This window comes from Nerophis ophidion, linkage group LG26, assembly GCF_033978795.1.
Source record: "Nerophis ophidion isolate RoL-2023_Sa linkage group LG26, RoL_Noph_v1.0, whole genome shotgun sequence".
Taxonomy (NCBI): Eukaryota; Metazoa; Chordata; class Actinopteri; order Syngnathiformes; family Syngnathidae; genus Nerophis; species Nerophis ophidion.
In genome coordinates, this window is record NC_084636.1 from 5,172,495 (window position 1) to 5,197,063 (window position 24,569).

Here is a 24,569-nt window from a genome sequence, read left to right on the forward strand (position 1 = left end):
AGCTATGCCGCCCCAATTGGCATGCTAGCTTTTTTTGTGTGCAAATTTTGCAGGTACACACCTAAAAAATTTCCCCAGCCGCCAAAATAAATATCATCGTTCTTAAATTTTTTTAAAGACAATTAGGTATAATTAAGCGGTATAGCTCGGTTGGTATAGTGGCCATGCCAGCAACTTGAGGGCTGCAGGTTCGATTCCCGCTTCAGCCATCCTAGTCACTGCTGTTGTGTCCTTGGGCAAGACACTTTACCCACCTGCTCCCAGTGCCACCCACACTGCTTTAAATGTCACTTAGATATTGGGTTTCACTATGTAAAGCGCTTTGAGTCACTTGAAAAAAGCGCTATATAAATATAATTCACTTCACTTAAGTGCAATGTAGTTGCATGTATTAATCAAGACATCGCCATCTTGAGAAAAGAGAAAACCTGGAAAAAGCATCAAAGACAGGTAAGATTTAGCATCTTTATTTGCCACACATTCTGGCATTTACCAAACAAGTCTACCAAGGCCAAAAGAAAAGTCACATGACATTAAAATTTTAAGGTAAACTAAGAAAGTCATGCAAGTGATTCAGCTGGCCTCAAACTTTTCTTCACTCAAAACAAATTTGAAGGTATTTCCATTATTAGTAGTAAAAAAAATTATTTTGCTGCAAAGAAGTCTGTGGTTAAAAAAAAAAAAAAAAAAAAAGTGAGGAGAGATGAGATTGGCCATCTTCATTGATGCCCCGCCCTCTCTCTTGTTCCCCCAGCATGCATCACTGCTTCTGCTGCATGGCTTCTTTGCGTGCGGCGTCCTGGAGGAGCTGAGTGTCCACTTCGTCGGCGGGCAGCTGCACGTAGCGCACCACCGAGCCGCGGATGAAACAGTTTTTAACGGACAACTGATGGGAAAATGACGACAAGACAGGGGTGGGGTTTTGGTCGGGCGTGAAAATGAGGACAAGGACGTCTACGTGAGATTTAGACATGGATTGCTGCGTTTTGTTATCATCAAGGGATCGTTACCAAAAATAAAACAAAACTTTTGAACCAAAAAAAAAAGTATATGTTGTGCATCCCATAGATTGATTCATTTCATTCGAATACATTTGTGGTTACCTGTTCACCCTTACTCATAAACACATTATAATGGGACTGTAGCTTGTTACAACTGCATCCAGCAGATGGCATTTTGTCAACCAATGTCATTCTTGTACACTGTTATGTGCAGCAAAATACAAGTATCACATAAGATACAGTATGAAGGACATCAATTTAAAATGTTGCCTCTATATAAATCATGCTAATTTTATACACTTAAACTTAAAAATCATGGCTTCTGATACTTGCCGCCATTTTAAAAGTACGCTAACTTTTCCTATGTTATGCTATTGTTAGCATGTTACGTTTTATGCAAGCATTTCTTCTCATTTTGACCATTTAAACCAAAAAGGAGACATGTATCCATCTTGAAAGTACACTAACAGTTCTCGTTATAACAAGCTAATGTTTTATGCTTGCTTTTTGGCTAATTTTGTATATTTAGTGGCCACATGCGTGGACATGCACCTTTTAGCTCTTATTTCCAAAATTGTGTACACTACTGAATTGGGGTCTTACGGCCACTTATGTGGACACTTATACTGCCATCTGGTGGTGTGAAGTGAAGTGAATTATATTTATATAGCGCTTTTCTCTAGTGACTCAAAGCGCTTTACATAGTGAAACCCAATATCTAAGTTACATTTAAACCAGTGTGGGTGGCACTGGGAGCAGGTGGGTAAAGTGTCTTGCCCAAGGACACAACGGCAGTGACTAGGATGGCAGAAGTGGGAATCGAACCTGCAGCCCTCAAGTTGCTGAAACGGTCGCTCTACCAACCGAGCTATACCGCGTCAGAAGAGTATAACATAGAATGGAATTTGGAAAAAAAAAGTGTATAAATAAGAATTAGCATGTCACTAAACATGAAGTACACATTTGTGTACTTATGAACTAAGTACATCATATCAAAATATGATTCCTAGTTTTTATTCTAAAATTAGGGTCCAATAAGCCCAATTAGCAAAGAGAAATTAAAAAAAAGCATTTTAACAAACAGCTTTGTCCTTAAGAGGTTAACCCTAAAAATCTGGGATTTTGATATATGGCGTCAGTTTAAATGTATGCCAACTTCTCCTATATTGGCATGCTAATGTTAACATACCGCATTTTTGGGATTATAAATTGCAGTTTTTTTCATAGCTTGGCCGGGGTGCGATTTATGTGTGAAATTATTAACATATTACCGTAAAATATTGAATAAAATTATCTAATTCGCGGAAGAGACGAAGAAAATGTCAGCAATCGTCAAACTCACGTCAACCAATAAGAATTCGGCGGGGGAGGGTCATGGGATACTAACTGTTCTATGCTACTGCTGTAGCTATTAAAATGGATCATTTCAACGTTGGCGGTAACTTATAAAAACTGAGAAAGGCTGAACAAAAATGGCACCGAAAAGGAAATCATGTACTGCAGATCACAAGCCGGACGTAGTGAAATATGCAGCAGAAAAGGAAAAGAGGAAGCGGCGCATACCTTTGGAGTTGGCAGAGTTGTTTAGAAACGACAGAGGAAGAAGATTTCATGGGATTTATGGATTAGGAGTGACAGATTATTTGGTAAAGGTATAGCATGTTCTATATGTTATAGTTATTTGAATGACTCTTACCATAATATGTTAGGTTAACATAGCAGTTGCTTATTTATGCCTCATATAACCTACACTTATTCAGCCTGTTGTTCACTATTCTTTACTTATTTTAAATTACCTTTCAAATGTCTATTCTTGGTGTTGGGTTTTATCACATAAATTGCCCCCAAAAATGCGATTTATACTCCAGTGCGACATACATATATTTTTTCCCTTCTTTATCATGCATTTTCGGCCGGTGCGACGTATACTCCGGAGCGATTTATAATCCGAAAAATACGGTACTGTTTTATGTAAGCATTTTTTCTCATTTTATTCATATTAACCTAAAAAAAAAACATGACTTTTTGATAATTGGCGCCGTCATAGAAGTACGCCAACTGTTCCCCAAGTCATCATGCGAACATTTTATGCTTGCATTTTATCAAATAAATCGCCCCCAAAAATGTGACTTATACTCCAGTGCAACATATGTATATTTTTATCCTTCTTTACTATGCATTTTCGGCCGGTGCGACGTATACTCAGGAGCGATTTATAATCCGAAAAATACGGTAATAATGTTTTACGATGAGGTGGCGACTTGTCCGCCTGATTGTAGCTGAGATAAGCGCCAGCGCCCCCCGCGACCCCGAAAGGGAATAAGCGGTAGAAAATGGATGGATGGATGGATGGATGTTTTATGTAAGCATTTTTTCTCATTTTGTTCATATTAACCTAAAAAAAAACATGGCTTTTTATAATTGGCGCCGTCATAGAAGTACGCCAACTGTTCCCCAAGCCATCATGTTAGCATTTTATGCTTGCGTTTTATCAAATAAATCGCCCCCAAAAATGCGACTTATACACCACTGCGACATATTTATATTTTTTTCCTTCTTTACAATGCATTTTCGGCCGGTGCGACGTATACTCCGGAGCGATTTATAATCCGAAAAATACGGTAATAATGTTTTATCTAAGCATTTTTTCTCATTTTATTCATATTAACCTAAAAAAAAAACATGGCTTTTTGATAATTGGCGCCGTCATAGAAGTACGCCAACTGTTCCCCAAGTCATCATGCTAACATTTTATGCTTGCGTTTTATCAAATAAATTGCCCCCAAAAATGCAACTTATACTCCAGTGCGACCTATATATTTTTTTTCCCTTCTTTATTATGCATTTTCGGCCGGTGCGACTTATACTCAGGAGCGACTTATAATCCGAAAAATACGGTACTGTTTTATGTAAGCATTTTTTCTCATTTTATTCATATTAACCTAAAAAAAACCATGGCTTTTTGATAATTGGCGCCGTCATAGAAGTACGCCAACTTTTCTCCAAGTCATCATGCTAACATTTTATGCTTGCGTTTTATCAAATAAATCGCCCCCAAAAATCCGACTTATACTCCAGTGCAACATATGTATATTTTTTTCCTTCTTTACTATGCATTTTCGGCCGGTGCGACTTATACTCAGGAGCGACTTATAGTCCGAAAAATACGGTACTGTTTTATGTAAGCATTTTTTCTCATTTTATTCTTATTAACCTAAAAAAAACCATGGCTTTTTAATAATTGGCGCCGTCATAGAAGTACGCCAACTTTTCTCCAAGTCATCATGTTAACATTTTATGCTTGCGTTTTATCAAATAAATTGCCCCCAAAAATGCGACTTATACAGTGCGACATATTTATATTTTTTCCCTTCTTTACTTAGCATTTTCGGCCGGTGCGACTTATACTCAGGAGCGACTTATAATCCGAAAAATACGGTACTGTTTTATGTAAGCATTTTTTCTCATTTTGTTCATATTAACCTAAAAAAAAAAACATGGCTTTTTGATAATTGGCGCCGTCATAGAAGTACGCCAACTGTTCCCCAAGTCATCATGCGAACATTTTATGCTTGCGTTTTATCAAGTAAATCGCCCCAAAAAATGCGACTTATACTCCAGTGCGACATATTTATATTTTTTTCCTTCTTTACTATGCATTTTCGGCCGGTGCGACTTATACTCAGAAGCGACTTATAATCCGAAAAATACGGTAATAATGTTTTACGATGAGTTGGCGACTTGTCCGCTCGATTGTAGCTGAGATAGGCGCCAGCGCCCCCCGCGACCCCGAAAGGGAATAAGCGATAGAAAATGGATGGATGGATGGATGTTTTATGTAAGCAATTTTTCTCATTTTGTTCATATTAACCTAAAAAAAAACATGGCTTTTTGATAATTGGCGCCATCATAGAAGTACGCCAACTTTTCCCCAAGTCATCATGCGAACATTTTATGCTTGCGTTTTATCAAATAAATCGCCCCCAAAAATGCGACTTATACTCCAGTGTGACTTATTTATATTTTTTTCCTTCTTTACTATGCATTTTCGGCCGGTGCGACTTATACTCGGGAGCGACTTGTAATCCGAAAAATACGGTAATAATGTTTTACGATGAGGTGGCGACTTGTCCGCCTGATTGTAGCTGAGATAAGCGCCAGCGCCCCCCGCGACCCTGAAAGGGAATAAGCGGTAGAAAATGGATGGATGGATGGATGGATGTTTTATGTAAGCATTTTTTCTCATTTTGTTCATATTAACCTAAAAAAAACCTGGCTTTTTGATAATTGGCGCCGTCATAGAAGTACGCCAACTGTTCCCCAAGTCATCATGTTAGCATTTTATGCTTGCGTTTTATCAAATAAATCGCCCCCAAAAATGCGACTTATACACCACTGCGACATATTTATATTTTTTTCCTTCTTTACAATGCATTTTCGGCCGGTGCGACGTATACTCCGGAGCGATTTATAATCCGAAAAATACGGTAATAATGTTTTATGTAAGCATTTTTTCTCATTTTATTCATATTAACCTAAAAAAAAAACATGGCTTTTTGATAATTGGCGCCGTCATAGAAGTACGCCAACTGTTCCCCAAGTCATCATGCTAACATTTTATGCTTGCGTTTTATCAAATAAATTGCCCCCAAAAATGCAACTTATACTCCAGTGCGACCTATATATTTTTTTTCCCTTCTTTATTATGCATTTTCGGCCGGTGCGACTTATACTCAGGAGCGACTTATAATCCGAAAAATGCGGTACTGTTTTATGTAAGCATTTTTTCTCATTTTATTCATATTAACCTAAAAAAAAACCATGGCTTTTTGATAATTGGCGCCGTCATAGAAGTACGCCAACTTTTCTCCAAGTCATCATGCTAACATTTTATGCTTGCGTTTTATCAAATAAATCGCCCCCAAAAATCCGACTTATACTCCAGTGCAACATATGTATATTTTTTTCCTTCTTTACTATGCATTTTCGGCCGGTGCGACTTATACTCAGGAGCGACTTATAATCCGAAAAATACGGTACTGTTTTATGAAAGCATTTTTTCTCATTTTATTCTTATTAATCTAAAAAAAACCATGGCTTTTTGATAATTGGCGCCGTCATAGAAGTACGCCAACTTTTCTCCAAGTCATCATGTTAACATTTTATGCTTGCGTTTTATCAAATAAATTGCCCCCAAAAATGCGACTTATACAGTGCGACATATTTATATTTTTTCCCTTCTTTACTTAGCATTTTCGGCCGGTGCGACTTATGCTCAGGAGCGACTTATAATCCGAAAAATACGGTACTGTTTTATGTAAGCATTTTTTCTCATTTTGTTCATATTAACCTAAAAAAAAAACATGGCTTTTTGATAATTGGCGCCGTCATAGAAGTACGCCAACTGTTCCAAGTCATCATGCGAACATTTTATGCTTGCGTTTTATCAAGTAAATCGCCCCCAAAAATGCGACTTATACTCCAGTGCGACATATTTATATTTTTTTCCTTCTTTACTATGCATTTTCGGCCGGTGCGACTTATACTCAGGAGCGACTTATAATCCGAAAAATGCGGTAATAATGTTTTACGATGAGTTGGCGACTTGTCCGCCCGATTGTAGCTGAGATAGGCGCCAGCGCCCCCCGCGACCCCGAAAGGGAATAAGCGATAGAAAATGGATGGATGGATGGATGTTTTATGTAAGCATTTTTTCTCATTTTGTTCATATTAACCTAAAAAAAAACATGGCTTTTTGATAATTGGCGCCATCATAGAAGTACGCCAACTGTTCCCCAAGTCATCATGCTAACATTTTATGCTTGCGTTTTATCAAATAAATCGCCCCCAAAAATGCGACTTATACTCCAGTGCGACATATTTATATTTTTTTCCTTCTTTACAATGCATTTTCGGCCGGTGCGACTTATAATCCGAAAAATACGGTACTGTTTTATGTAAGCATTTTTTCTCATTTTATTCATATTAACCTAAAAAAAAAACATGGCTTTTTGATAATTGGCGCCGTCATAGAAGTACGCCAACTGTTCCCCAAGTCATCATGCGAACATTTTATGCTTGTGTTTTATCAAATAAATTGCCCCCAAAAATGCGACTTATACAGTGCGACATATTTATATTTTTTCCCTTCTTTACTATGCATTTTCGGCCGGTGCGACTTATACTCGGGAGCGACTTATAATCCGAAAAATACGGTACTGTTTTATGTAAGCATTTTTTCTCATTTTGTTCATATTAACCTAAAAAAAAACATGGCTTTTTGATAATTGGCGCCGTCATAGAAGTACGCCAACTTTTCTCCAAGTCATCATGCGAACATTTTATGCTTGCGTTTTATCAAATAAATCGACCCCAAAAATCCGACTTATACTCCAGTGCAACATATGTATATTTTTTTCCTTCTTTACTATGCATTTTCGGCCGGTGCGACTTATGCTCAGGAGCGATTTATAATCCGAAAAATACGGTACTGTTTTATGTAAGCATTTTTTCTCATTTTATTCGTATTAACCTAAAAAAAACCATGGCTTTTTGATAATTGGCGCCGTCAGAAGTACGCCAACTTTTCTCCAAGTCATCATGTTAACATTTTATGCTTGCGTTTTATCAAATAAATCGCCCCCAAAAATGCGACTTATACTCCAGTGCGACATATTTATATTTTTTTCCTTCTTACAATACATTTTCGGCCGGTGCGGCTTATACTCAGGAGCGATTTATAATCCGAAAAATACGGTAATAATGTTTTGCGATGAGTTGGCGACTTGTCCGCCCGATTATAGCTGAGATAGGCGCCAGCGCCCCCCGCGACCCCGAAAGGGAATAAGCGGTAGGAAATGGATGGATGGATGGATGTTTTATGTAAGCATTTTTTCTCATTTTGTTCATATCAACCTAAAAAAAAACATGGCTTTTTGATAATTGGCGCCGTCATAGAAGTACGCCAACTGTTCCCCAAGTCATCATGCTAACATTTTATGCTTGCGTTTTATCAAATAAATCGCCCCCAAAAATCCGACTTATACTCCAGTGCAACATATGTATATTTTTTTCCTTCTTTATTATGCATTTTCGGCGGGTGCGACTTATGCTCAGGAGCGACTTATAATCCGAAAAATACGGTACTGTTTTATGTAAGCATTTTTTCTCATTTTATTTGTATTAACCTAAAAAAAAACATGGCTTTTTGATAATTGGCGCCGTCATAGAAGTACGCCAACTGTTCCCCAAGTCATCATGCTAACATTTTATTCTTGCGTTTTATCAAATAAATCGCCCCCAAAAATGCGACTTATACAGTACGACATATTTATATTTTTTCCCTTCTTTACTATGCATTTTCGGCCGGTGCGACTTATACTCAGGAGCGACTTGTAATCCGAAAAATACGGTAATAATGTTTTACGATGAGTTGGCGACTTGTCCGCCCGATTGTAGCTGAGATAGGCGCCAGCGCCCCCCGCGACCCCGAAAGGGAATAAGCGGTAGAAAATGGATGGATGGATGGATGTTTTATGTAAGCATTTTTTCTCATTTTGTTCATATTAACCTAAAAAAAAACATGGCTTTTTGATAATTGGCGCCATCATAGAAGTACGCCAACTTTTCTCCAAGTCATCATGCTAACATTTTATGCTTGCGTTTTATCAAATAAATCGCCCCCAAAAATCCGACTTATACTCCAGTGCAACATATGTATATTTTTTTTCCTTCTTTGCTATGCATTTTCGGCCGGTGCGACTTATGCTCAGGAGCGACTTATAATCCGAAAAATACGGTACTGTTTTATGTAAGCATTTTTTCTCATTTTATTCGTATTAACCTAAAAAAAAACATGGCTTTTTGATAATTGGCGCCGTCATAGAAGTACGCCAACTGTTCCAAGTCATCATGCTAACATTTTATGCTTGCGTTTTATCAAATAAATCGCCCCCAAAAATGCGACTTATACTCCAGTGCGACATATTTATATTTTTTCCCTTCTTTACTATGCATTTTCGGCCGGTGCGACTTATACTCAGGAGCGACTTATAATCCGAAAAATACGGTAATAATGTTTTACGATGAGTTGGCGACTTGTCCGCCCGATTGTAGCTGAGATAGGCGCCAGCGCCCCCCGCGACCCCGAAAGGGAATAAGCGGTAGAAAATGGATGGATGGATGGATGTTTTATGTAAGCATTTTTTCTCATTTTGTTCATATTAACCTAAAAAAAAACATGGCTTTTTGATAATTGGCGCCATCATAGAAGTACGCCAACTTTTCTCCAAGTCATCATGCTAACATTTTATGGTTGCGTTTGATCAAATAAATCGCCCCCAAAAATCCGACTTATACTCCAGTGCAACATATGTATATTTTTTTCCTTCTTTACTATGCATTTTCGGCCGGTGCGATTTATGCTCAGGAGCGACTTATAATCCGAAAAATACGGTACTGTTTTATGTAAGCATTTTTTCTCATTTTATTCGTATTAACCTAAAAAAAAACATAGCTTTTTGATAATTGGCGCCGTCATAGAAGTACGCCAACTTTTCTCCAAGTCATCATGTTAACATTTTATGCTTGCGTTTTATCAAATAAATTGCCCCCAAAAATGCGACTTATACAGTGCGACATATTGATATTTTTTCCCTTCTTTACTATGCATTTTTGGCCGGTGCGACTTATACTCAGGAGCGACTTATAATCCGAAAAATACGGTACTGTTTTATGTAAGCATTTTTTCTCATTTTGTTCATATTAACCTAAAAAAAAACATGGCTTTTTGATAATTGGCGCCGTCATAGAAGTACGCCAACTGTTCCCCAAGTCATCATGCGAACATTTTATGCTTGCGTTTTATCAAATAAATCGCCACCAAAAATGCGACTTATACTCCAGTGCGACATATTTATATTTTTTTCCTTCCTTACAATGCATTTTCGGCCGGTGCGACTTATACTCAGGAGCGACTTATAATCCGAAAAATGCGGTAATAATGTTTTACGATGAGTTGGCGACTTGTCCGCCCGATTGTAGCTGAGATAGGCGCCGGCGCCCCCCGCGATCCCGAAAGGGAATAAGCGGTAGAAAATGGATGGATGGATGGATGTTTTATGTAAGCATTTTTTCTCATTTTGTTCATATTAACCTAAAAAAAAACATGGCTTTTTGATAATTGGCGCCGTCATAGAAGTACGCCAACTGTTCCCCAAGTCATCATGCGAACACTTTATGCTTGCGTTTTATCAAATAAATCGCCCCCAAAAATGCGACTCATACTCCAGTGCGACATATTTATATTTTTTTCCTTCTTTACTATGCATTTTCGGCCGGTGCGACTTATACTCAGGAGCGACTTGTAATCCGAAAAATACGGTAATAATGTTTTGGGATGAGTTGGCGACTTGTCCGCCCGATTATAGCTGAGATAGGCGCCAGCGCCCCCCGCGACCCCGAAAGGGAATAAGCGGTAGGAAATGGATGGATGGATGGATGTTTTATGTAAGCATTTTTTCTCATTTTGTTCATATCAACCTAAAAAAAAACATGGCTTTTTGATAATTGGCGCCGTCATAGAAGTACGCCAACTGTTCCCCAAGTCATCATGCGAACATTTTATGCTTGCGTTTTATCAAATAAATTGCCCCCAAAAATGCGACTCATACTCCAGTGCGACATATTTATATTTTTTCCCTTCTTTACTATGCATTTTCGGCCGGTGCGATTTATACTCAGGAGCGACTTATAATCCGAAAAATGCGGTACTGTTTTATGTAAGCATTTTTTCTCATTTTGTTCATATTAACCTAAAAAAAAACATGGCTTTTTGATAATTGGCGCCGTCATAGAAGTACGCCAACTTTTCTCCAAGTCATCATGCTAACATTTTATGCTTGCGTTTTATCAAATAAATCGCCCCCAAAAATCCGACTTATACTCCAGTGCAACATATGTATATTTTTTTCCTTCTTTACTATGCATTTTCGGCCGGTGCGACTTATGCTCAGGAGCGACTTATAATCCGAAAAATACGGTACTGTTTTATGTAAGCATTTTTTCTCATTTTATTCGTATTAACCTAAAAAAAAAACATGGCTTTTTGATAATTGGCGCCATCATAGAAGTACGCCAACTTTTCTCCAAGTCATCATGCGAACATTTTATGCTTGCGTTTTATCAAATAAATCGCCTCCAAAAATGCGACTTATACTCCAGTGCGACATATTTATATTTTTTTCCTTCTTTACTATGCATTTTCGGCCGGTGCGACTTATACTCGGGAGCGACTTATAATCCGAAAAATACGGTAATAATGTTTTACGATGAGGTGGCGACTTGTCCGCCTGATTGTAGCTGAGATAAGCGCCAGCGCCCCCCGCGACCCCGAAAGGGAATAAGCGGTAGAAAATGGATGGATAGATGGATGGATGTTTTATGTAAGCATTTTTTCTCATTTTGTTCATATTAACCTAAAAAAAAACATGGCTTTTTATAATTGGCCCCGTCATAGAAGTACGCCAACTGTTCCCCAAGTCATCATGCTAACATTTTATGCTTGCGTTTTATCAAATAAATTGCCCCCAAAAATGCAACTTATACTCCAGTGCGACCTATATATATTTTTTCCCTTCTTTATTATGCATTTTCGGCCGGTGCGACTTATACTCAGGAGCGACTTATAATCCGAAAAATACGGTACTGTTTTATGTAAGCATTTTTTCTCATTTTATTCATATTAACCTAAAAAAAACCATGGCTTTTTGATAATTGGCGCCGTCATAGAAGTACGCCAACTTTTCTCCAAGTCATCATGCTAACATTTTATGCTTGTGTTTTATCAAATAAATCGCCCCCAAAAATCCGACTTATACTCCAGTGCAACATATGTATATTTTTTTCCTTCTTTACTATGCATTTTCGGCCGGTGCGACTTATACTCAGGAGCGACTTATAATCCGAAAAATACGGTACTGTTTTATGTAAGCATTTTTTCTCATTTTATTCTTATTAACCTAAAAAAAAACATGGCTTTTTGATAATTGGCGCCGTCATAGAAGTACGCCAACTTTTCTCCAAGTCATGATGTTAACATTTTATGCTTGCGTTTTATCAAATAAATTGCCCCCAAAAATGCGACTTATACAGTGCGACATATTGATATTTTTTCCCTTCTTTACTATGCATTTTCGGCCGGTGCGACTTATACTCAGGAGCGACTTATAATCCGAAAAATACGGTACTGTTTTATGTAAGCATTTTTTCTCATTTTGTTCATGTTAACCTAAAAAAAAAAACATGGCTTTTTGATAATTGGCGCCGTCATAGAAGTACGCCAACTGTTCCCCAAGTCATCATGCGAACATTTTATGCTTGCGTTTTATCAAATAAATCGCCCCCAAAAATGCGACTTATACTCCGGTGCGACATATTTATATTTTTTCCCTTCTTTACTATGCATTTTCGGCCGGTGCGACTTATACTCAGGAGCGACTTATAATCCGAAAAATACGGTAATAATGTTTTACGATGAGTTGGCGACTTGTCTGCCCGATTGTAGCTGAGATAGGCGCCAGCGCCCCCCGCGACCCCGAAAGGGAATAAGCGGTAGAAAATGGATGGATGGATGGATGTTTTATGTAAGCATTTTTTCTCATTTTGTTCATATTAACCTAAAAAAAAACATGGCTTTTTGATAATTGGCGCCGTCATAGAAGTACGCCAACTGTTCCCCAAGTCATCATGCTAACATTTTATGCTTGCGTTTTATCAAATAAATTTCCCCCAAAAATGCGACTTATACAGTGCGACATATTTATATTTTTTCCCTTCTTTACTATGCATTTTCGGCCGGTGCGACTTATGCTCAGGAGCGACTTATAATCCGAAAAATACGGTACTGTTTTATGTGAGCATTTTTTCTCATTTTATTCGTATTAACCTAAAAAAAACCATGGCTTTTTGATAATTGGCGCCGTCATAGAAGTACGCCAACTTTTCTCCAAGTCATCATGTTAACATTTTATGCTTGCGTTTTATCAAATAAATTGCCCCCAAAAATGCGACTTATACAGTACGACATATTTATATTTTTTCCCTTCTTTACTATGCATTTTCGGCCGGTGCGACTTATACTCAGGAGCGACTTATAATCCGAAAAATACGGTACTGTTTTATGTAAGCATTTTTTCTCATTTTGTTCACATTAACCTAAAAAAAAAACCTGGCTTTTTGATAATTGGCGCCGTCATAGAAGTACGCCAACTTTTCTCCAAGTCATCATGCTAACATTTTATGCTTGCGTTTTATCAAATAAATTGCCCCCAAAAATGCGATTTATACTCCAGTGCGACATATTTATATTTTTTTCCTTCTTACAATGCATTTTCGGCCGGTGCGACTTATACTCGGGAGCGACTTATAATCCGAAAAATACGGTAATAATGTTTTGCGATGAGTTGGCGACTTGTCCGCCCGATTATAGCTGAGATAGGCGCCAGCGCCCCCCGCGACCCCGAAAGGGAATAAGCGGTAGGAAATGGATGGATGGATGGATGTTTTATGTAAGCATTTTTTCTCATTTTGTTCATATTAACCTAAAAAAAAACATGGCTTTTTATAATTGGCGCCGTCATAGAAGTACGCCAACTGTTCCCCAAGCCATCATGCGAACATTTTATGCTTGCGTTTTATCAAATAAATTGCCCCCAAAAATGCGACTTATACAGTGCGACATATATATTTTTTTCCTTCTTTACTATGCATTTTCGTCCGGTGCGACTTATACTCCGGAGCGACTTACACAACAAGTGGTATTATATTTTTTTGCATTTTGGTCCGGGACCCTTTGGGACTGTGTGACAAGGGGTGGCACTTTCGTGACCTCTGTGGTGCTTTTTTTGTGGACTTCTGGATCTGCCTCCCGGGAGCCTTTTGGCCATTGAGACCAGCTGCAGGGTCTCTGCTACACCAGAGTCTGTTTGGATGTACTGGAGGAGATGCGGATGAGGGGACAGGACTGTGGAGCTAGCACTGAGCTACTGGGACGGAGAGGCTTCGTGGTGTCTTGGCTGGGTGAGCAGGTGTCGGACACCTCAGTCACCTTGGACGTATCCTCGCTCATCCATGCGGACTGGACACTGGCCGAGAGTGGAGTCAGCTGTCTTGGTTGCTTTGTTGGGTCTGCTTCTGTCTCTGGCCATGCTCCCTCCACCCCAGCGGACGATGGCGTGGAACACCGCAGAGGCCACCACAGTGGATATGTTTATTTAACTTTTTATTCATAGCTGTATGTAGAAGTGTCTGCTTTTATCTGCTGCTTTAATGTCTTTAATGTCCTCTGTGTTCTTTGATGTTTCCCTCTTACACACATGGAAGAGGGATGTGTACTATGGCTATGAGTTTTTTTTTTGTTTTTTTGTTTTTTCCCTTGGCCTCAGTCTGCACCCCCACTCCAGGGCCTTGGCTAAGACCGATTTTTTAATTTTATTTTAATCTTCTATTTTTTTTCTCCCCCCCTTGTTTACCTGTACGTCATCTTTTTTGTAAGGGGCGCTGGAAGCCGGCAGACCCGTCAGCGATCCTGTTCTGTCTCCCTGTAATGTTTGTCTGATCTTGAATGGGATTGTGCTGAAAATTGTAATTTTCCTGAAGGAACTCTCCTGACGGAATAAATAAAGTACTATCTATCTATCTAATCCGAAAAATACGGTACTGTTTTATGTAAGCATTTTTTCTCATTTTGATCATATTAACCTAAAAAAAAACATGGCTTTTTGATAATTGGCGCCGTCATAGAAGTACGCCAACTGTTCCCCAAGTCATCATGCGAACATTTTATGCTTGAGTTTTATCAAATAAATCGCCCCCAAAAATGCGACTTATACTCCAGTGCAACATATGTATATTTTTTTCCTTCTTTACTATGCATTTTCGGCCGGTGCGACTTATACTCAGGAGCGACTTATAATCCAAAAAATACGGTACTGTTTTATGTAAGCATTTTTTCTCATTTTTGTTCATATTAACCTAAAAAAAAACATGGCTTTTTGATAATTGGCGCCGTCATAGAAGTACGCCAACTGTTCCCCAAGTCATCATGCGAACATTTTATGCTTGCGTTTTAGATTCAATCAATGGTAGACCCATCAATATTTCCATGGGAATTTTCTCGTACTCTATTATTTCACACCATTTAACATTTTGTTATTTTGGTTTTGGGGCTAGTTTTTTGGAGCTGGATTAAAATGTCACTGACAATCAAAACTACCCATTATTGTAATACTATTCATACATAGAGCAGTACGAGCATACTATAGTTAGTAGGATGCTTTCAGTGAGCCTTGCATAAAACGAGAGACAATATTTGCAGTTCAGTAGAAACAATTCCTTGTCTTTTAGCGCGGACGCCAGTTCAAATCCAACATGTGCTACTTCACGAGTAACTTACCATGTGTGGATATTTCTCTGGATCGGTCACGCTGATATCTGTCAGCTTAATATTCAGGTACTGTAACACAAACAGAAAAAATTGTTATTTTTTCCATGGTGTTCAATTGTTAAATGTGTGGCTGGTGGACAATTTAAGGAATGGAAATGGCAACTTGAACTACTTGGAAGGGGTGGTGCGTAAAGAAAGGAAGATGACGTTACAAAGTTGGTGAAGGCACGGATAAAAAGTGTAGACATAGGAATTGATTTTCAAAAGGAAGCTGATGTGACATCCGAACAAACGAATTGAGTCTTTCAAGTGAACGATTACTACTGACAACCGGTTTTGAGTCGTTCGTTTGGGAGCTTTCTTTAATGTTGTATTCACCTGACGTCACGTCCGGCTCATTAGTGTTGACGTCGGTTCTAAATAATGTGTACTAGGCACCGTTTTGCCTTTCTTGAAGAAAAATGCTCCATGCTTGCGTTGTTTCAGCCTGTTGGAATCGTTGAAATCCCGAAAAGGGATCCAACTTTCTTCAGAGTTCCTTGAAGGGTTAACAAAAAAGGGCGAAAGCTGTCAAGATTTTTTCAAAAGACAAGCAAAGCGGAAGAACGCAGGAGTTTGCAGTGATCACTTCGTTAAAGGTTGGTTTGATATACTTTTGCGTTTAGTGTTTCCAATTGAAGTATTTTCTTGATAGGTTTTGTATTTCTTAAACACATTGTTGCTACGACTGTCGGCGAGTCTAAATAAAAGAAAGGAAATGGCAGCAAAACCTCAAACAGTTAAAAGTTTTATCAAAGGCAGCAATCATGAATGAATCTTTCAGCACATGCACAATGTTGACATCTATAGTTATATTTATTGTGAGAGTCCAGTCCATAGTGGATTTAACATAATATAATGAGAGTCCAGTCCATAGTGGATCTAACAGTGTGAGAGCCCAATCCATAGTGGATCTAACAGTGTGAGAGTCCAGTCCATAGTGGATCTAACATAATATTGTGAGAGTCCAGTCCATAGTGGATCTAGCATAATAGTGAGAGTCCAGTCCATAGTGTATCTAACATAATAGTGAGAGTCCAGTCCATAGTGGATCTAACATAATAGTGTGAGAGTCCAGTCCATAGTGGATTTAACAACTGTCGTTGAGTCTAAATAAAAGAAAGCAAATGCCAGCAAAACCTAAAAGAGTCAAGCTTTCATCAAAAGCAACAATCATAAATAAATCTTTCAGCACACACACAATGTTGACTTCTATAGTTATCAGGGGTGTAACGGTACGTGTATTTGTATTGAACCGTTTCGGTACGGGGGTTACGGTTCAGTTCGCAGGTGAACCGAACGACACGGACATATAAGTAGCGCACTGCACCTTGTGTAAACCATGCACACAGTGGCACCATGAATTAATTTACGTGGACCCCGACTTAAACAAGTTGAAAAACTTATTGGGGTGTTACCATTTAGTGGTCAATTGTACGGAATATGTACTGTATTGTGCAATCTACTAATAAAAGTTTCAATCAATCAAAAAAACAACAACACGCGGCATGCTAGCAACGGCTGGGCTATGATAGACTGACCACACCTCCTCTTTTCACGGGATATGTCCTCTTTATGGAGCTGTCCAGGTGGACTTTCTTAAATGCCTCGAATGTCCGGCATTTTAAGTTATGGTTGTGTATATTTTCAATGTACGTTCAGGGTTAAGAAGGGGTTAAATAAAACAAAACAAAGTGGTGCACGCAGCGTTAACATTGGTGAGGGCGGGGCAGAGACAGAGTTATGATAAACGCGCATGCGTCGCCAGGCTCTGCTTTTTATCCTTTGATTAATCAGATTTAATTTTTTATTATCTATAGCAGGGGTGTCAAAAGTGTGCCCCGGAGGCCATTTTCGGCACACCGCTAATGTTTTAAAAAGGCCCACGGCACATTCTAAAAATACTATTAAAATAAACAAAAACATGAAAAAAGTGAAATAAAAAATCTTAAAGGCTAAATGTAATTTAGAAAAACTTGCAACATTTACTAATAAAACAAAGCTTTTTTTTTTTTCCCAAACTGTCATTGTTTAAAACATAATATTGAATCAAAATCAATGTTATTATGAATTATTGACCTATCCAAGGGGCTTCACGGTGGCAGAGGGGTTAGTGCGTCTGCCTCACAATACGAAGGTCCTGCAGTCCTGGGTTCAAATCCAGGCTCGGGATCTTTCTGTGTGGAGTTTGCATGTTCTCCCCGTGAATGCGTGGGTTCCCTCCGGGTACTCCGGCTTCCTCCAAAGACATGCACCTGGGGATAGGTTGATTGGCAACACTAAATTGGCCCTAGTGTGTGAATGTGAGTGTGAATGTTGTCTGTCTATCTGTGTTGGCCCTGCGATAAGGTGGCGACTTGTCCAGGGTGTACCCCGCCTTCCGCCCGATTGTAGCTGAGATAGGCGCCAGCGCCCCCCGCGACCCCGAAAGGGAATAAGCGGTAGAAAATGGATGGATGGATGGACCTATCCAAGTTTCCGATTACTTCACATCAAATATTCCACTCAGAATGGTGGAAGATTTGTGAAGTGAAGTGAATTATATTTATATAGCGCTTTCTCTATAGTGACTCAAAGCGCTTTACATAGTGAAACCCAATATCTAATTTTTACATTCAAACCAGTGTGGGTGGCATTGGGAGCAGGTGGGTAAAGTGTCTTGCCCAAGGACACAACGGCAGTGACTAGGATGGCTGAAGCGGGGATCGAACCTGCAACCCTCAAGTTGCTGGCACGGCCGCTCTACCAACCGAACTATACCGCTATTATTTAACAAATTTAGCAAATTTCTTAAATAAGTAATCAAAAAATTTATATTTTGTTTTTTTCTTACTGTACCGAAAATGAACCGAACCGTGACCTCTGAACCGAGGTACGTACCAAACCGAAATTTTTGTGTACCGTTACACCCCTAATAGTTATACTTTGATAAACAATCCTAAATGAATATTTCAGCACATACACAATGTTGACTTCTATAGTTATACTTTGATAAACAATCATAAATGAATATTGTCTGCGGGCTATAGAGTTTTCTATTGGGGCTCAGGTACTATGGAATGTCCTCCCGGTAACAGTTACAGATGCTACCTCAGTAGAAATTTTAGCATTTAAGTCCCATCTTAAAACTCATTTGTATACTATAACCTTTAAATAGACCTCCGTTTCAGACCAGTTGATCTGCCGTTTCTTTTCTGCTCTGCCCCGCTAACTGTCCAAAGTCGGGACCCAGGGTGGACCACTCATCTGTGCATCAGTTGGGGACATCTCTGCGCTGCTGACCTGTCTCCACTCAAGATGATTTCCAGTTGGCCCCACTATGGACTGGACTCTCACGCTATTATGTTAGATCCACTATGGACTGGACTCTCACACTATTATGTTAGATCCACTATGGACTGGACTCTCACGCTATTACGTTAGATCCACAATGGACTGGACTCTCACACTATTATGTTAGATCCACAATGGACTGGACTCTCACATTATTATGTTAGATCCACAATGGACTGGACTCTCACACTATTATGTTAGATCCACTATGGAATGGACTCTCACACTATTATGTTAGATCCACTATGGACTGGACTCTCACTATTATGTTAGATCCACTATGGACTGGACTCTCACACAATTATGTTAGATCCACTATGGACTGGACTCTCACATAATTATGCTGGATCCACTATGGACTGGACTCTCACACTATCATGTTAGATCCACTATGGACTGGACTCACACTATTATGTTAGATCCACTATGGACTGGACTCTCACGCTATTATGTTAGATCCACTATGGACTGGACTCTCACACTATTATGTTAGATCCACTATGGACTGGACTCTCACACTATTATGTTAGATCCACTATGGACTGGACTCTCACACTATTATGTTAGATCCACTATGGACTGGACTTTCACACTATTATGTTAGATCCACTATGGACTGGACTCTCACACTATTATGTTAGATCCACTATGGAATGGACTTTCACACTATTATGTTAGATCCACTATGGAATGGACTCTCACACTATTATGTTAGATCCACTATGGACTGGACTCTCACACTATTATGTTAGATCCACTATGGAATGGACTTTCACACTATTATGTTAGATCCACTATGGAATGGACTCTCACACTATTATGTTAGATCCACTATGGAATGGACTCTCACACTATTATGTTAGATCCACTATGGAATGGACTCTCACACTATTATGTTAGATCCACTATGGACTGGACTCTCACACTATTATGTTAGATCCACTATGGAATGGACTTTCACACTATTATGTTAGATCCACTATGGACTGGACTCTCACACTATTATGTTAGATCCACTATGGACTGGACTCTCACACTATTATGTTAGATCCACTATGGAATGGACTCTCACACTATTATGTTAGATCCACTATGGACTGGACTCTCACACTATTATGTTAGATCCACTATGGACTGGACTCTCACACTATTATGTTAGATCCACTATGGACTGGACTCTCACACTATTATGTTAGATCCACTATGGAATGGACTCTCACACTATTATGTTAGATCCACTATGGAATGGACTCTCACACTATTATGTTAGATCCACTATGGACTGGACTCTCACACTATTATGTTAGATCCACTATGGACTGGACTCTCACACTATTATGTTAGATCCACTATGGACTGGACTCTCACACTATTATGTTAGATCCACTATGGAATGGACTCTCACACTATTATGTTAGATCCACTATGGACTGGACTCTCACACTATTATGTTAGATCCACTATGGACTGGACTCTCACACTATTATGTTAGATCCACAATGGACTGGACTCTCACACTATTATGTTAGATCCACTATGGACTGGACTCTCACACTATTATGTTAGATCCACTATGGACTGGACTCTCACACTATTATGTTAGATCCACTATGGACTGGACTCTCACACTATTATGTTAGATCCACTATGGACTGGACTCTCACACTATTATGTTAGATCCACTATGGACTGGACTCTCACTATTATGTTAGATCCACTATGGACTGGACTCTCACACTATTATGTTAGATCCACTATGGACTGGACTCTCACACTATTATGTTAGATCCACTATGGAATGGACTCTCACACTATTATGTTAGATCAATGGTTCCCAAACTTTTGCAGGCTGGCGCCCCCTTGGCTCCCCAGTGAATTCCTAGCCCCCCCCCACAGACACATATGGAAACAAACACCTCTTTCTTGATATTTGGTATGCTGTTATTTGAAAGAGAAAGGTTAAACACAAATGCTTATTTCACAAATAAAACCCAATTTAGTAAACCAATTTATTTTTTAGCAGTTTTAACTGTCTCAGCAACATAAAATGGTAAATAAACATTCCACCAGTAACCTTCATTGTCTCACACTTAATATTAATGGGATGGAGTCTATGCTGTCGGATCTGACTGGGCCAGAGCGGCGTGTGGTAACCGGACCCTGATGCGTCGTCCACTGACTCGTCTTGCTGCACGTGTTGTGTACAAATCGTCAAACAAACGTTCGAACTTCTGATTTCGACTTCGGACTGCCGCCCCCCTACCGCCCCCTTCTTCCTCACCGCCCCCCCAGATCTTTCCACCGCCCCAGGGGGCGGTACCGCCCACTTTGGGAACCACTGTGTTAAATCCACTATGGACTGGACTCGCACACTATTATGTTAGATCCACTATGGACTGGACTCTCACTATTATGTTAGATCCACTGTGGACTGGACTCTCACTATTATGCTAGATCCACTGTGGACTGGGCTCTCACACTATTATGTTAGATCCACTATGGACTGGACTCTCACACTATTATGTTAGATCCACTATGGACTGGACTCTCACTATTATGTTAGATCCACTATGGACTCAACTCTCACTATTATGTTAGATCCACTATGGACTGGACTCTCACACTATTATGTTAGATCCACTATGGACTGGACTCTCACACTATTATGTTAGATCCACTATGGACTGGACTCTCACACTATTATGTTAGATCCACTATGGACTGGACTCTCACACTATTATGTTAGATCCACTATGGACTGGACTCTCACATAATTATGCTGGATCCACTATGGACTGGACTCTCACTATTATGTTAGATCCACTATGGACTGGACTCTCACTATTATGTTAGATCCACTATGGACTCAACTCTCACTATTATGTTAGATCCACTATGGACTGGACTCTCACACTATTATGTTAGATCCACTATGGACTGGACTCTCACTATTATGTTAGATACACTATGGACTGGACTCTCACTATTATGCTAGATCCACTATGGACTGGACTCTCACAATATTATGTTAGATCCACTATGGACTGGACTCTCACAATATTATGTTAGATCCACTATGGACTGGACTCTCACACTGTTAGATCCACTATGGACTGGGCTCTCACACTGTTAGATCCACTATGGACTGGACTCTCACAATATTATGTTAAATCCACTATGGACTGGACTCTCACAATAAATATAACTATAGATGTCAACATTGTGTATGTGCTGAAAGATTAATTCATGATTGCTGCCTTTGATAAAACTTTTAACTCTTTGAGGTTTTGCTGCCATTTCCTTTCTTTTATTTAAACTCGCCGACAGTCGTAGCAAAAATCTGTTTAAGAAATACAAAACCTATCAAGATAATACTTCAATGGGAAACACTAAACGTAAAAGTATATCAAACAAACCTTTAACGAAGTGATCCCCGCAAACTCCTGTGTTCATCCACTCTGCTCCCTGGGATTGAAGTGTGTGCCACTTTGCTCGTAGTCTTTAGGAAAAATCTCGACACCTTTTTTTGATTACCTTTTGATGGGGACTATAAATCCCACATTTAAAGGCCTACTGAAATGAGATTTTCTTATTCAAACAGGGATAGCAGGTCCATTCTATGTGTCATATTTAATCATTTTGCGATATTGCAACATTTTTGCTGAAAGGATTTAGTAGAGAACATCGACGATAAAGTTTGCAACTTTTGGTCACTGATAAAAAAGCCTTGCCTGTACCGGAAGTAGCAGACGATGTGCGCGTGACGTCACGGGTTGTGGAGCTCCTCACATCTGAACATTGTTTACAATCATGGCCACCAGCAGCGAGAGCGATTCGGACCGGGAAAGCGACGATTTCCCCATTAATTTGAGCGAGGATGAAAGATTCGTGGATGAGGAAAGTGAGAGTGAAGGACTAGAAAAAAATAAAAATAAATAAAAGACTATACAGTGGGAGCGATTCAGATGTTATTAGACACATTTACTAGGATAATTCTGGAAAATCCCTTATCTGCTTATTGTGTTACTAGTGTTTTAGTGAGATTATATGGTGGTACCTGTACAACCTGAAGATCGGCCCCGCACCTTTCTTCAGCACCAGTCGACGGATGGTGGCGATGCCCAACTCTGCCCTTCGCAAAGGAACCCTCTTCGAAACACGATCTTTCGAAATGATCGCTGCATAACACACTCTACTTTGTGTGTGTGGTCCAATCCAATCGTGTTCGCTTGACCGCTCTGTTACATAGTAAATCTTCACCGTCATCTTTCGGGAATCTAAACAATGGAACACCGGCTGTGTTTGTGTTGCTAAAGGCAGCCGCAATACACCGCTTCCCGCCTACATCTTTCTTCTTTGACGTCTCCATTATTAATTGAACAAATTGCAAAAGATTCAGCAACACAGGTGTCCAGAATACTGTGGAATTATGCGATGAAAAGAGATGACTTATAGCTGTGAACGGTGCTGGAACAAAATGTCCTCTATAATGCATGACGTCACGCGCACGCGTCATCATACCGCGACGTTTTAGCATGATACTTCCGCGCGAAATTTTAAATTGCAATTTAGTAAACTAAACCGGCCGTATTAGCATGTGTTGATCGACGCAAACTCCTGCGTTCTTCCACTCTGCTCCCTGGGATTGAAGTGTGTGCCACTTTGCTCGTAGTCTTTAGGAAAAATCTCGACACCTTTTTTTTTTTTATTTCCTTTTGATCTCGACTGTATATTTCGCATTTTTAAAGCTCACTTACTTGACGTCATTCTACCAATGACTAATAGAAACAAAAAGAAGGAGAAGTTCATACCTGGTCAACCGAATGAAGAGTTCCACATATGCTGAAAAGGTGCAGACAAAGAAGAGGTATTAGATATGAACGCAGCGTTGCTAATGACGTTAGAATGTTAAGAGAATGGAACCTCAGGTCGTTCTTCAGCTCCACCACCACATCTTTGCCCACCAGCGACTTGAAGAAAGAGTAGAAGAGCTAATGGAAACAACACAGCAACATTAACGTTAGTTAGCTGGGACGCTGTCAAACAGTACGACGCATTCACACCCGACTGGTTCAAAAGTGTAATTTTAACAGCGCTAAGAATGCAACAAAGAAGGCAAATCACTCATTCAAGGTTTCTACTCGCCATTATTGCGACTCCGTTTTGAGTTGTGCGGCGTTCCGTCTGATGTCGGTGACGCGGCGTGACGCCATATAACCGCGACGATAAGTAGACGCAGCATTGGCTGCTGTGACGCGAGAAATTAGGCCGCCATCTTGAAGTGGTGATGAGGCCCCGGCGAGCAGCCTAAAGCAGGGGTCACCAAGGCGGTGCCCGCGGGCACCAGGTCGCCCGTAAGGACCAGATGAGTCGCCCGCTGGCCTGTTCTAAAAATAGTTCAAATAGCAGCACTTACCAGTGAGCTGCCTCTATTTTTTAAATTGTATTTATTTACTAGCAAGCTGGTCTCGCTTTGCTGGACATTTTTAATTCTAAGAGAGACAAAACTCAAATAGAATTTGAAAATCCAAGAAAATATTTGAAAGACTCGGTCTTCACTTGTTTAAATAAATTCATTTATGTTTTTACTTTGCTTTTTATAACTTTCAGAAAGACAATTTTAAAGAAAAAAATACTACCTTAAAAATGATTTTAGGATTTTTAAACACATATACCTTTTTACCTTTTAAATTCCTTCCTCTTCTTTCATGACAATTTAAATCAATGTTCAAGTATATCTATTTTTTTTATTG

At 39.4% G+C, this 24,569-nt stretch overlaps 1 protein-coding gene across 1 annotated transcript; it reads right to left on the minus strand.

The window, feature by feature from the left end:
• Window positions 1–451: 451 nt before the first annotated feature.
• smx5 lies at window positions 452–24,079 on the minus strand. Its single transcript, XM_061888704.1, has 5 exons — window positions 23,962–24,079; window positions 23,740–23,807; window positions 23,628–23,658; window positions 15,454–15,513; window positions 452–886 (listed from the first exon to the last, which is right to left on the minus strand). Exons 1-5 carry the CDS (start codon window positions 23,962–23,964, stop codon window positions 761–763), a joined length of 288 nt encoding a protein of 95 aa, XP_061744688.1. The 5' UTR covers window positions 23,965–24,079; the 3' UTR covers window positions 452–760.
• Window positions 24,080–24,569: the final 490 nt, after the last annotated feature.

What these genes read in the sequence shown, in the direction of transcription:
- smx5 (XM_061888704.1), bottom strand. An exon ending in GAGCTGAAGAACGACCTGAG is followed by an intron (nt 23,659 to 23,739) that starts GTTCCATTCTCT and finishes GCACCTTTTCAG; the next exon opens with CATATGTGGAACTCTTCATT. An exon ending in CTCTTCATTCGGTTGACCAG is followed by an intron (nt 15,514 to 23,627) that starts GTATGAACTTCT and finishes TTTGTGTTACAG; the next exon opens with TACCTGAATATTAAGCTGAC.